Source organism: Lepisosteus platostomus, chromosome 15 (assembly GCF_059453375.1).
Source record: "Lepisosteus platostomus isolate fLepPlt1 chromosome 15, fLepPlt1.hap1, whole genome shotgun sequence".
NCBI lineage: Eukaryota > Metazoa > Chordata > Actinopteri > Semionotiformes > Lepisosteidae > Lepisosteus > Lepisosteus platostomus.
In genome coordinates, this window is record NC_142625.1 from 12,720,522 (window position 1) to 12,735,901 (window position 15,380).

General features: G+C 38.6%; 1 protein-coding gene across 2 annotated transcripts in view; it reads right to left on the reverse strand.

The window, feature by feature from the left end:
* Window positions 1-15,380, reverse strand: part of necab3 (N-terminal EF-hand calcium binding protein 3) — a 96,386-nt gene that overhangs the window by 33,391 nt on the left and 47,615 nt on the right. For both annotated transcript variants that reach the window (XM_088607467.1, XM_088607466.1), the window contains exon 3: window positions 3,458-3,566. In XM_088607467.1, the coding sequence (XP_088463593.1) occupies window positions 3,458-3,566 (109 nt within the window). The remainder of the gene's footprint in view (window positions 1-3,457; window positions 3,567-15,380) is intronic.

The following is a 15,380-nucleotide window of genomic DNA, read 5'->3' on the forward strand; positions in this document are numbered from 1 at the left end:
GCACTGGAGCTGTGCTGGTTTGTAACAGAAACTGAATAATTAAACCTTGGTTTATAAAATTCTTTAAATAATTAAAGACAGAAGGGGCAAATGTTTTACCCACAACTTTATTAAAAATGTGGGGAGGAGGGGGTGCCAATTGAATGGTTTGCCTAGGGCTGCAGTAGCTGGCAGCCAGCCACCCCTGAAGCAAGTATGTCTATAAACAGACATAACATTGGAATATTTCAACTCAGTGTTATTGACAGTTTTCAAATGACAGGCGCACATACTTATGTCTACAACTTGTGATGCCGTGGCAGGACGGCGACTGGAGCACTCGGCAATCACTGGAGCAGAGATCAGCCGTGTGCCTTGCTCCAGCCCAGCTAAACAGAGAGCTGAACCAGGAAGAGGGAGAGAGAATCCGGAATGAGAGCAATTTCAAGATCACTGCACAAGCCATGCTACTGCAGTGTAAGTCCACAGGCTATAATACAAGCCCTTGAGCTGAAGACAAGCTATTGTACCACCTCACTTGCTGCTGTACTGCAGCTCCAGTTGCTGACCTGCAGTCAGGCCACAGGGCTGAAGATACAAGCCCTAGTTTTAAGGCACAGGTCACTAAAATAATGCCACAGACCACCATGCTACTGTATTAGGTGCCTGTGCCAGAATACTCAGTTTTGAGTATTAGTATTTAGTATTAGTATTTATTCAACTAGTTTTAGTTAAATTAGTTTATTAAACTAGCACTGTACATAGTTTACTATAAATAAATAATATATAATAAAGGTTCAATTTGACTTCAAACTTGTGCTGGGATGCATCTTTGGTCAGGGACCCGCCAAGAACCTGTGCAACTGCTGTGAGCTGACCCATGTGGCATCACAAACTATATACACAGATGTTCAGAGAGTGAAATACTTTCATGATCAAAGCTGCCAGTTTAGACAATCTTTTTTCATTCAAAATGAAACATTCAGAATTCACATATATTGTCTGAAGAAAGGAAATGAGCTTATAGTATTCCTCTGCATTTACAGAAGAGAAGCTGATGACACATTACTGGAGAAAAACAGAGGTGCTTCATCTTTCAAAGGGAAAAATTAGAATGGTAACCTGAAGGTGCTGGAGTTCTGACTGTGCAGAGAATCTTTTTAAAGTAAGAATGCTTCCTGTCTGCAGTGCTTTCCTTCCACTGGTCCTTCATGATTTCTTTTTTGATAAAAGGACGTCAGCAGGCAGTGTGATGTGTAGACCATATATTTTATTAATTTCACCTTTTCAGGACATATTGTACTGTATAAGCACGCATTAGGTAGTTTATCATTCATAAATCAGGAAAGATACAGTATGGCAATAATTTCTGCTTTTGATCTCTGACAAACTACTGTTACTGCTCAATTGCAAAATGTGTTCAGTCCTAAGAGACTCCAAGAGGATATTCATCTGATATTACTTCTTTTCATTATAAACATGCAAAATGGTCCATTTGTGCTGTTCATTTACTTAAAACAGAAGAAATATAAATCTTTGGTTGGCTGAGTTAGTCGGTAAAGCAAATGACTGACAACCTACCTTTAGTCTTTTCAAAATATCATTATTTTGCTTGAAAACAGTTTGTGAAAAAGATGAAAAAAGTGTTTAACAGAGCCTGATATATGGGATGCCCATGCACTTTCTAGAGGTTGCTGGTGTGACAAATTCCTGCCCCATTCTACACAGGAGACAAGCGTTTCATGGCATTTCATTAGGAAGTGAGGAGCCACAATTAACACCATTTATATTATATTAAATTATTAGTGCAATAATTACCTAATATACATTTTATTCAAGAGGTCATTTCTATGTGGATAATAAAGTTGTCAATAACAAGTCTAAAGTGATTTAAAAGATGAAAGTGTCCAGTTCCCACTCAAAAACATCTCCACAAGTTTTATGGCTTTATTTACTGTATATTATCCTTATTACTATGCACTGTATCTGTATCTATTTTACCAATACAATTTAGAATTGAAAAATTAGCATGCTGGTGATGTTTTTTAATCAATTCAAGATGTCAGTGAAGTTTTGTATTTAGGCTTGTTCATATAAGGCAGAATTACATAACAGTTCAGGTGGGGTACGTAGTTACATAACATTTCATAAGGTAATTGAATCTGATGTTTTGTTTGTAACATCTTACACATTGAGATACATAATGTCTACAAATGGGGTTTTAATTATTTGTGGAACATAAAATGTATTTTAGTCATTTAAATTTGACATCTTACAATTTTAAGATAGTAATGAGATAATATTGTTTTAATAACATTTTTTATCTGATCAGCATTTGTATCCGACACAGTGAAAGTTAAATACTGATATGCAAACTGTATGACATGTAAACTATATTTAAATGTTGCTTTGTTAAATTTGCTGGGAACTGATAGAAGGGCCCTAGTGCTGTAATATCTCCAGTGCATATCTAACCACTGCTCCACCATGCCATCCAATATACATTCATATTTTGTCCAATAAAATTATTCATGTTTGATAAACTGCTTGACTTGTGATAGTGGCTATCTGTTGCTGGATTTTGAAAACAAGAGCATCAGAATGCAAAAACAATATCAGTCAGCCTCTCGTTCTGAATCTGTTTTCAGTCAGACCCAAAGACCTCTATAGGAAGAGGCATCCCAGGAGGAACCTACAGCAGTCAGCTCCTGGACACAGCAGGACTGCCTACACCTGTTATAAAGAGGTGACCAGGAGCTGCACGGACATGAAATGTGAGAATCCAGCAGACAAATGGAAAATGCCTCATTAGCAAAATAAACCTACAAGGAACTAAGGATGTTAATTCAGACAACACTCCTAGCTGATTCTGACTCTTATGAGTATCGTTCACTAAAAGGTGCTGAATTTCATTCACAGTGGGAATGAGATCAACCTCCTTTTCCTGCACAAGGAGTAATTAACGCTTGTGAGAAAGCTGTCAGGGCCTCTTGTCTGGACAAAGCACCATTAGAAATCTTGTCCGTCAGGCCTTGCCTCTGTCTCAGTGCTGTTTTAATTAGTGCAACAGCAAGAACAGTGTTTTCAGCAGCATTCTCTGCCTTGCCACTGACTAATTGGATCTGACAGCACAGATACAATGGTGATTTTTGGGAGCAAATTTGCAGCTTTACTAAAGGGAACAAACTTGTGTCAAATTAAATAAACTGATTTTCTGTACCTAGGTAGAATCCTTTAAGTGACAGATAATTATATTAGGTTTATATTTATTCTTTTTATTTTATTAAATCTCTACCTTTTCTTCACTTATCTATATATTAATGACATAGTCCTATACCAGTTGAAAGCATAAGGTTCATGAAACCATTTCAGTGTTATGCTATGATAGTGACATTGCTCGAAACAATGCCATTTCAGTTACATATTCTGAACAGTTTATTAAGGAGTGGAATGATGGTACATCATAAGCAAAACTTACTTGGTGTGGTGTCTGTCTATGGAGTAGAAAAGTTCCTGCAGCTCTTCGGTACTGAGAATACCGTCGGCAAAATAGGCCTTAAACTCCTCAAAAGACAGCTTCCCATCATCTGGAAAGAGAGAAACAGAATATGAGGCTGGCTTTATAGTTTAAGGACTATCTCTTCCGTGGTTCTGGGCTGAGCCCTCAGGCAATGTAGTAATTTCCCTCAGTCATTTTCTTGAAGACAACTCTCTGAGCCTTTCGCAAACATTTGGACTGTTTTTCTACTTTCTAGTTTTACTGTTATTCAAACTGCATTTAATCTGGGCCTTGTTAAGAACTGCAAACATTTAAAAAAGGATAAGTCTGCACCATTCAGAATTAGATCCCCTTTTTTTAGTCTTTATAAAATGATTTGATTTTTTTAGGCTGCTACCAACTAGACCAAGAGGATGGGCTCCCTGACCTCTTTGAATTAGTTATTTTGATCAGTTGGTACTTCGTCTCTTAATCTGAAATGCAAACTTGAAAAGATGTTGGCTCTGGTTATCCTGACTGGTGCGCAATGCCAGGAGTGGTGCTGTGTGAGTTGGCAGGGGGTAGTGGTGCACTCTAGGAGCAGAATACAGCCCTGCCAGGCTGTGGGGATCTGTAACACTCAGTATGCCAGTCTCTGGTATTGAGAAACTCAGCAAAGAATAGAATCATTTAAAGCTGAATTGACAGGCAGGTCTGTAAACAAAGACTCAGGGGTATCCAGGACTGCCACAATATAGATGCTGAAAATGTTGGACTCCTCCAGGAAATGTCTCTAAATTTATTTTTAGCAGGTGAACAAGTAAAATGGATTTAATGGCCTCATTTCCATTAAGTATGCTTTTTTTGTCCCTACAACCTCCTTTATATTGCTTTCTTTAAGGTGAAATATGGTATTTTAAAACAAAAGTGCACTACATACTATTTCTTACACTAGAGTAGACATAATATCTCCCAGGATAAATGAGGAGGGAGTATTTGAATATAAGAAGGATAATACATGAGAGACTAATTTTCTCATTTTCTAGTTTGGTAGATGAATTAATCTAAAATGTCATCTAGTCATTTACTGAAGAAGCCTAGAGCCTGGGCCTCAATCACCCAGCTAGGAAGCCTGTACCTGATACCCAGCACTCTTTAAGTAAATAAGTTTTTCCTATTCACTATCCTAAATTATTTCTCCTTACATTCCCAAGTATAACCACGTGTCCTTGTTTCACTACTGAGTGAATTCTTCTAATTTAGCTTTAACTGTCATTTACATTTACACCTTAAGTATGACTGGGATAATATGGTTGAGTTATTTAGTTTTTAAGTGCCCTGGCCTCTCTAGAACTTCAGGATCACTGCTGCTGCCATTACTCTGTACTGCTGGAGCTTGATTGCTAATATGGGGCATGTTATCGATGTCTATTCACCTGTGCAAAATATTCATTTAGTATGTTAACGATATCTGTATCCTGGGGTGGTGAGGTGGCTCTGAGGCTAAGGATCTGTGCCTGCGTCTGGAAGGTTGCCAGTTCGTATCCTGCGGCTGGCAGAGGAATCCTACTGTACTGGGTCCCTGAGCAAGGCCCTTAACCCCAACTGCCCTGGGAGTGCTGTATAAATGGCTGACCCTGTGCTCTGACTCCAAACTTCTCTCCCTGTTTGTGTGTCTCATGGAGAGCAAGTTGGGGTATGTGAAAAGACAAATTCCTTATACAAGAAATTGTACTGTATACAGTATGGCCAATAAAGTGATCCTATTTTATTATCATCCCCCTTTTATATCTCTAATCTTTCACTCCCACTTTTACTGTTGTTTTACTGATGTAGCACTGGAGAAGGTTCTTTATATTACTTTTTATCTGTATTGCAATATTCTTGTCTCTCTAACTCATAGCAATTCTAATATATTTTTCAGCTGTGCCTACAGCTCCACTCTTTTTCTGTCTCTGAATTATGTACCCTTTTACATAGTCTGTGGAGAGCTCTCTTCTGATTTTTATCTTAATATCTCTATTTAACAATTTAGGCCATATTTTTCTGGACTTCTTAACCAGCCGTCTTCTATTGACTCTGTGTCCATCTGTTCCCCATTCACTGCTTGTAGGCTCTGTCTCATTCCTTAATAATCTGTTTTTTTACAACTATAACCCCAATTTTAGACTCATATTTTTTAAACATAGTAAACATCAATAGATACCATATTACAGTTACTATTGCACAGTTGTTTAATTGATCCATTGCCTTAATTATATCCTGGTTTGAAAAGATAAAGTTAATAAGAACATTGTACTTTTTCAAACTGTTAAGAAACAACCAATTCAATCATCTCAGTCTCAGGTATTGAATATCTCATCAAATACCCAAACTTATGTGTGAGAAGTTAGAATTTCCTACCAATATAATGTCACCGCTGTTACATACCATCCTGATCTTATCATGTAGTGAGCTACTGGAGCCCATATCTGTGTTTGGTAGTCTATAGTCCTTTGAAGTTTAATTCATATAGATTCTAAGATGCCCATAATCTTTTATTTCAGTTTTCTAGTTTGCAGGGTAATTTTATATACAGCCTCACACCACCACCTATTCTGTCATGCCTGTCTTTCCAAACAAGTGTGTACACATTAATTTTATATCCATCCCCATCATCCTCACCTAACCATGTTTCAATTAATCCTATGATGTCACAGTTCACAGCTAGTTCAGAAGCCTGATATTCCTTCATTTAATTCCTTGCGCTTTTCCTTATTTCTTATGCTGTGTGCTGTGCTAGCAGCCATAAACCCCTGCAGCTCACAAGTGACTCACTGAAGCTCAGCAGTGTGAGCCTGGTCAGTACTTGGATGGGTGACCTGTTTAAAATTAAGGTTGGTGCTGAAACAGTTAGTGAGACCAGTGATGGGGACATTATACTGTAAAAAGGTGCTGTACTTTAGATGAGATGTAAACTGAGGTCCTTACTCTCTGTGGTCATTAAAATTTCCAGGGTGTTTATTAAAAAGAGTAGGGCTGTTACCCCAATGTCCTGGCCAAATTTTCCATTGGACTTTACCAGTCATGGCCTCCTAATAATCCCCATCTCTGAACTGGCTTCATCAATCTTTTCTCCTCCCCACTGAGAGGTGGTGTGCGGTGAGCGCATCGGTGCACTATGGCTGCCGTCCCATCATCCAGGTGGGGCTACAACCTACTGGTGGTGGAGGTGAGTCCCCATTACCTGTAAAGCACTTTGAGTGGAGTGTCCAGAGAGGTGTTATATAAATGTAAGGATTGATTATTATTATACTTATTATTGAGACAGGGCTGGGTTTGTATTTTGTGGTTTCAAAGAAATTTGTGGGCCCCTAAAAACAAAACACATAGCGGTTAGTGGTTAGCACATAGCATGTTTTTTTTACTGTACATCTTTAATATTCTATGATACCAATGAAAGGCAAGATACATACAAATTAGAGTTACTGTATGGTGGCACAGAGCTTAGCTGCAGCACCAGGGCCCTGGGTTCAATTCCTTGAGTATTATCTGTGTATAGTTTGTATGTTTGTGTGGGATTCCTCCAGCTGCCCTGGTTTCCTCTCACAGTCCAAAGACGTACTGTACTGGGAGGTTAATTGGTTTTGATTTTAATTGGCATGAGTGTGTTTATGTCTGTGCATGTCCTGCAATGGACTGCAGTCCTGTCCAGGGTGTATTCCTGTGACCCAGAATTGAAAGAAGCTTTTAGAAAATGAATGGAATTTCAAAGCCCCAACAAAGTCCCGTACACTACATATGACCTTTTGAAAAAATAAATTAAACTAAGCCAAATCATGTTTTGTTTTGTCATTTAGTGAATAAACACACTCAAGTAGCTTCCTTCTTCCCCCTTCTTCCTTCAAGCCTTTGCTGCAGCAATTGATTCAATTAAACTGGAGAAGTTTGGCATGTCTGATTCATGCACAGCGGAGTGAAACTGATAACTCTTTCCTGACCACTGTAGTAATTAAAGCATTTTTTTCACAATTCTTTTTAAAAGAGAAAAAGTATTTTCACCACTGCAGTTTGAAACTGGGAGTGTCAGGCATTTAATGTGATGAAGACATTTGGAAACCTGGTGTGAATGTTGTGTTTGTTCATGAACCTCAGCATTTGTAGTGGGGTTGCTCTTCAAAAATGTCTTGATTGAAGTAATTGGAGTAAAACTCTAATGTGTGAGAGACATATCACTATCATTACTAAGTGCCTCAACCACGGAGGACCTCCAGTACTACCAGAAACGCTTCTATTAAAACAGCTGCTTATGACAGGCAGTTTAGTGTCATCATCCTTGCGTTTGTCATTTTCACTTTCAAGCATTGCTTAAATATTTTTTCATCATACATTCCATCTCACCCACAAACCTCTCAAAAACAAAACAAGGGATCTGTGGCAGTTTTAACAGCAACAGCTGATTTACATCTACCTGGACTTGAAAAAAAATACTAAGCTGTAATTTGTTATGGATGTTATAATGGTTATAAAAGTCAACATTTGCACTTCTCAGGCTTTTGAGAGACAAAGATCAAAGGGGACCTTCTGAGGAATTACTTTTGTAAATCATTAGGAGTCTTCATCAGTTAGAAACCCAGGATAAAAGACAGGTAGGCAAAAGCAGGAAAAACAGCCCAAAAAGGGGAAAAAGAAGATGAAAGAAGAGAAGAGGGAGAAGAAAAGTTCAGGCAAGAAGACCTTATTCAAATCCAGGTTTTAGCTAAGTATTTGAACTTTGTTCAACAGATCTTCCCTTTCCGTTATTTTAGGAAACTCTGATTTCCTTTATAAGGAATTCCCAGGCTACAAATGTTCTCTAAGGGTTAGCAGATGCATTTTTAAGAATAGGAAAATAGGGTCCCATTCATTTTGTAGTATCCAAATGTATAGGAAGACATTTAGCTCTCGGTTGTATTCTGCTTTATTTAGGATGCAAGTCTAATTTTCTTGTGGGCCTATTTAGGCATTGTTATGCCACAGTCACCTGCAGTGCACTGCGGCAGAAGGTGTGGCAAGCTGAAATCCAAGCGTAGGGCTTCTGCCTTCTCTGCAGAATACCAAAGAGAGTTGAGAGTCTATGTAGGTGAACAGGCTAGTTGGTGCAGGGCTGCCTGGGATTCAGATAGATGGAGTGACAGGAAGAGGACTTGCCTGGAACCAGGAAGACAGGTTGAGGAATGGGGCTGTCAGGGAAACAGTGAAACAGGCTGACAGAAACGGAGCTGGGTCGAGCACTTCACTGCTGGATTCACTGTTGAGCACAGAGCTGAACGAGAAACTACGTGTCAAAGAACTGGTCTAGCTGTGAATCAAGCCTTAAATGTGGTGATCAATAGGAGGAATGATTGAAGGATTGGCTGCCTGATTGAAAGGCAGCTGGTCGGACAGACAAGCGGCCTAATCTCGTTCTCACAGGATCGGCTGGAAGGCTCGTGAGAATGCTGCGGTTACCCGTGGCAACCACTGGTAGTGAGCCGCTCCCAGCCTGGGTGTGACAGACATTATATACTGTAGGAGGACTGGGTTAACAGTCTCACTTTTTCTAGTTGGTAAGGGCGTAAACTTGTGATAGGTTGTGTTGTGTGTTGTTTAGTTTATGTTATTGTTAATAAAAGTTGGTTTACCCTAGCTTGCTTCTCATTTATTACTTCTTCCACCAGAGCTGTGCCAGAGAACAAAGAACACCAGGGCCTCTAACTAAACCAGCTGCTCAGGTATATCCTTGGTATAATTGATTATCTCATCTGATATTATAATTTTCTTAACTCTTGTATTTGTAACAACATGTACAACAGTAACTGTACAGTTATATATACTTTATAGACATTATCTGTTAAGATAATGGAAGCTTTGCCTGGTGGACTGTACATTTGTGGTTTGTTATAAAAAGCAAACTGTTGTCATGGGTAACCAGTCTTGCAGGAGATGCATTTAAGAAATAAATTGAAAACTGAATGGAAAACTCTGAGTTAAGACAGTCTGTATGTGTTTAATGCAACTAAATGGACATTGATGTTTATTATTCGTAACTGGTACATTGAAATTGCCTTATTGGATATTTTGATATACCAAGGATATTGGTATTAGCAAAGCATATTAAAACAGTAACAAACAAGAGGAGCCCATTCAGCCCATCTAGCACATTTGACAGTAGCTAACTGGGTTTTGGATCTCATGAAAGTCAGGGAATCATCTTCAGCAATGTGGCCTGTAACTTGTTCCATAATCCCACAATTCTTTGGGTAAAGAAGCACTTCCTGATCTCAGCTTTGAATACACTTCCATGTAGTATGTACTTGTGTCCTCTGGTTCATGCTTCACTGCTGATTCTGAAGAAGCCCATTAGGTTGTCTTTGCCAATGCCTTTGAGGATTTTAAATGCTTTGATCAGGAACACTTGTAGTTTTACCTGTTTGAGGGTAAAAAGGTTCAGTTCTTTCATTCTGTCAGTGAAGGACATTACCTTGTATCCACTTGCCCTTCTCTGGACTGATTCCAGAGCAGCGATATCTATTTTATAACGTGTAATCAAAATTGCATATAATATTCTGAATGATCTAGTTTCACAGTTTTCTAGATGCACAGTTTAACATGACAATTCTATGCTTTTAACAATATATATTAACAATTATACTAAAACATATCATATCAAGAATGGGAAGAACTGCACTTTTGAAATTCCTGGCTTCTGGTTATGTTTCTCTCTTACATATTTTTACAGTTTTAAGACCACTATGAAAGTGCAATATTGTACTTTTACTATGCACTGACTCTGCTTTGACTTGTTTTTGGTTATTCTTGTTTATTAATTACTATACTTGTCCACACTTCACCATGGCCTCGGTAAGCTTTATTAGACTTTACTGTTGAAGTATAGTTAGGGTTTCTGAGGGTCTCTTTTGAACATACAGCTTCAAAGCAAATGTTCAATGTTGTCATTAGTGCAGCATTTGTAACCTAGCCCTATCCAGCCATGTGCGGTAATACTACAGAGTTGATTACCAGCAAAATCATTAATCAAGGCTTCCCACTGGATTATCCAGACTGAGAAGCCAACCGTGTACCAGCTGTAAATCCAAGCAAGCTTAAACCAGGTAACTGTACAGCAGCAAGGGTTTGGATTTGAGATTAATTGGTTTCCAGTGTTTTTAGTCATCAAAATACCTGTGTAAATTAAAAGGATACATGGTGAGTTACCTGATGCTGTCAACTTCTTTCAGGCTGGTGGGAATAATTGCAAACATTCATGTATTGCTGACAGCTGACATACCAGTTCAATACATTCAGAAGTATTTTAATTAAACTTGTTTCAAAATAGAAATGTGATGCTGTTAATGCTTTCAGTGATACTGAGTGTTGCATTATGAGGGTAAATAATAGCTAGAATTATGGGAGTGGATACATCACCTGCCCTAGGTTTAACAGAAACTGATATTTTAAAGGGAGGTTATATTAGGCAAGCAGGAAGGCTAAGTGTTTTTTAACAGGCTGCCACAAATAGGGCTTTCAAAACATTGATGCCTCTAAAAAGGGGTCTATATTGCAGTACATCCTCTGCAGTTTGATGCACTAAATATCAAAATGTCAGTGTCTTGCAGTGGAATGGACTTGCAGTGGGGCTTTGTCACCAACTTCCATCCATTATACGGGTAGGCCCGGAAGAGTCAGAAATGGCTACCATGATCAAATTAAAACACTAACTCCTAGTTGTAAAGATGCCCTTACAGATATATAAATGAAGGGGCTGATACAGAGGCTAAATATTAGAATGCAAAGGAACAAGTAAAGGTTTATTCCATGCTGAAAGGAGAAGAAAAGAAACACAATGTTTCGGCTGTGGAGCTTTCCTTATTTGAAGAAAGAGAGGGAAGTCGGCAGCTGCTATAGCATAGGAAAACAAAAGCTGGGAGCAGGGGGGAGGCAGACTGGGCACTCAGGTGGTGCAAAGTTGAGAGAGGTGAAGAGAGGTGTGAAGTCAAAACCTGCATTATGGTTTCAATTTGAAGATTTTCAGGGACACTCCTGCCTTTCATTTCACTGGACTCTTACAGTTTTGCTCCTTTTGGTTCATTACACAATTCTGTACTTATTCAGTTAATAATTTAAAGATGCAATGCATGGTCTAGCTTGTTTTATTGGAACTGCACTTAGAACATCTAAGAGCAATTATAATGAAACAAGCTAGACCATAACACCAGTTGCCTTGTGTAAATAAAAACAGTTTAGATCTCAGACACAAGGGAAATCTAAAGACACCTCAGGCCCCTGTTGAATATATGGTACTTTTCCTGTAATACTGTAGGTAATTGTTTATGATTGACTTCACGTTTTAATCAAAACCTGCCAACAAAGATCTGCTATATATTCCACTCTGGCATTGATGTATTATCATTTACAGGTACCTATTATTTTCTGATCTTTTAGAACAAGAATCAGAAACAAATCTGAATGTAATCATACACCTGAAGAAGCCTTAAAAGCAGAAACCTTTTATTTTCAGCATGGAATTAAATTATACTAGTTTCTTTGCAGCCCCTCACTCGAACATCTTGAATACAACCATAGCCTTAATAAAGCACATCTGTGAGTATGTCTTACTGGATTTATGTTTTGTACCTCTCTATAGGCACATCAATAGTCCAGTGTAGTAAGGCACAGTAAAAACAAATGAAAACAATTGGAGGAAGTCACAAGCAGAGCATGATAAATTTACCATGGCAAACCTTCAATGTTGAGTGGACTCATGAGATTCTATAAGGGTCTGAGTGACCCTTACAGAACCTGGGATGAATGGTTAACTTGCATCACCTTGCAGCTGAATGTCCAATCCTGCCTGCAAGAGAAATTACCCTCCATTGTTCCGCCCAGTCCGTGTGTGGCTTTATTGCCATCTATTCGGCTGTGTTCCCATTTCACACCTCATGAGTGGTCTGAATTCTTAATTACCTCTACTAATTGAGAATACATCAGGCTATTCCTGTTTCCTGTGCAGCACTGGCAATATAATTAAAATACTGCTAATTTACTGTTACCAGATCAATTAATAAAAACAATAATCTACTAATTGATGTGTTAATTTTACTCAACACAAACAAAGAGATGGGGGATTTGAATCAGGTAAATGGCTAGAAAAGGCAATTTAGCACACTATTCATAACTGGTTGAAATGTTTTATTATCAGGAGTGTGTTGTTATTCTGTTCCCAGGCTCGTAGACATCCTGCTGGTATATGCTTAGAGCTTAAATGACCTGTAATGTCAGTGCTGTGTAAAAATTGATGTTTTCTGCTGAATTATAACCACAGTAATATTCCTCTCACCATCCCAAGCCACTGTTTAAAATATGGCAGAACTTTATACTTTGGTGCAAACTGACAGATGTCTTTAGAATGCCTTGATACTACTGCCAGAGAAAATTGGCCTTGCTCCCAGAGCCGTAAAGTGCACTTAACCGTGGGTTAAAAATGTATTCATATACATGTAAGCTCAGAGCGAATGGACATTTAGAAATATCTTTGAGCAATAAGAGCAAATTCCATGTACAAAAAAAACACAACAAACTCCACTAAAATTGTGTCATTGAGCTCAGGACAAAAATTAGGTTCTCGGATATTTGATTATGAATTTATAGTCAGTTTTATTGTTTCAGTTTGATGTTTTGTAGTTCATATGCCTCAACTAAAGGACTGACCTATTTTTCAATCTACCCATTATCTACACTTGCTTCATCCTGAGAAGGTTCATAGGAAACCAGACATTTACCTGCTAAACACAGCATTACTCATTAGATGGGATTCCAGTCCACCAAAAGTGATACACATAGGCTTTCATGTATTTTTTATGAAATAGTATCTATTTGCATTTCTGAGTACTGTTCATGTCTCTCACTAATCATTTTCAATAGTTTTGACTCAAGTACAATCTTACGTGTATACATATACTGTATATATTCATACTGAGTAATGAAAAATGAACACAGCAAAGGTGACAGACTAAAATAACTGTACAAAATTGAAAAAGTGGGTCTCATCATAATCTATGTTCAGCTTGCAAAAGCATCAGTTCACAGCAGAATTCCTGAACCCTAGTCCAGATGTTGCTGGTTCACAATTCTGTTGAAAGTGGTCTGTCAGGTGTTTGCAGACTTTAGCCAGCATGTCAAGGATACCCTGGCTGAATACACACCCACCAAGCACTAACTATCGCCAGTCCATTTGTGCACTGACACAGGAAATCAAGCTGTCACATGGCTCAGATTCAGAAGTGTGTGGGCTGGGACATGGGACAGCCTACAAGGGGCTTCTGGCAACTTTCTTTTGTTTTTGAAATAGTTTTGGCTACCGTATTGGTCAGCGTATCTATCCTGGGCTTACCAAACAGCAATAACCCCTATAATCTACAGTACCTGACCTAGATAGACACCATGATTCTGCATTTGAGAAGGCTGCATCTGTCCTTACTCTGATGCCTTAGTTTTGCCATTGATGCTGTAGGCAATGTGAAAAAGCAGCACAGAGAAGATCTATGGTGTCCTTTTCTGAGGATAAGTGTCGCTTTTTTTATCACTCCCATGCACTACTGTATGGAAGCTGCAGTAGAGAGCCAAACAGGTTCGGAATTTTCATTCTGAAGGAAACACTTCCATGAGTTTGATTAATGAACCGGGAGAGAGCAGCACTGTCCCACAGCAGAAGACCCAATCCTTTGGTGTAGCGGAGTTCACTGTTGTTTAGGAAGTAGTGCTGCATGGGCTCAGAGCTGCAGCTATTACAACAAGCGAATCATAACAAGTTAGATTATTTTTAGTAAGCTGCAAATACCAGGAAAAATGACAGTTGCCACTTTGGTCAACCAGAGGTCACTAAGCCATATGCATAGGAGAAATAGCCTTCATAATTGGAAAAGAAGTGAAGAATTGCCCCTTGTATAAATAAAGCAGTTGCATTGAGAATGTCTTGATAATGTGGAGTATGACAAGGCTGGAGGCACTTATGTCACAGACAGAGGGGTCAGAAACTTGATATTACCATCACATGACTTGCAAGTGTGTCACCCTCATGGCCAGAAGGGGTCAAATCTCCTAGACATGAATCTAAGAGACAGTCTGCTCAGCAATTAACCTGAACTGAGCACTCCAATCAGTTCTGGTTGCCAAAGGTAAGAAGCAAAAGTGAAGAACAAGTGTTTTATGTCACATTTCTGCAAAAGTTAAAATAAATTCAGGGTGCTGTATTAAAATGGATTCAGTGTGATGATGGGCTACTTGTCCTGAAAGTTTATTTTGAAATACATTAAAAAGAATGGCCAGTTTAGCTGATGGGAACGATTAAGCTAAAATGTGCTATAGAAACACTAGGGTTTCTAAAATATCATTTAACACAAAAAAGATCTATTTTATTAAATGGATTAAATAGTTTTCACAATTATTTGATTGACTAAGCACTTTGTACTCAGTCCTTTAATTTCTGGATAGTATCACAAGTGCACTATGAGTATGGAGGACCCAAGCCCACAGCTTAACTACCCCTTACCCCACAGAACAGTTAAAAGCCGAGCACTGGCTGACACAAAATAATCACAGCAGACTTGAGCTTTGCTTTATGCCTTCATCATTTTAACCTCACCCAGCATGTAATGTCCCATCCTGTTTTTTAATGGTTTTAGCAATTAAACAACTGTTTCCCAAAATAAGCATAATAAGCTGACTTAATGGGAAGCATACACTAAAAGAAGAAAATATTGGAGTTCCTTTGTCCCTGTTTTGCTTAATGTGGAGTAGTGGTCAGGGCTTTGGACTAGTGAGTCCAGAGAGTTATGAGTTATGTTTCCAGGTGAGAGCAATGCTGCTGTATTCTTGAGTAAGGTACTTCACCTGTTACTCCAGCACATCTATCTGTATAAATAAG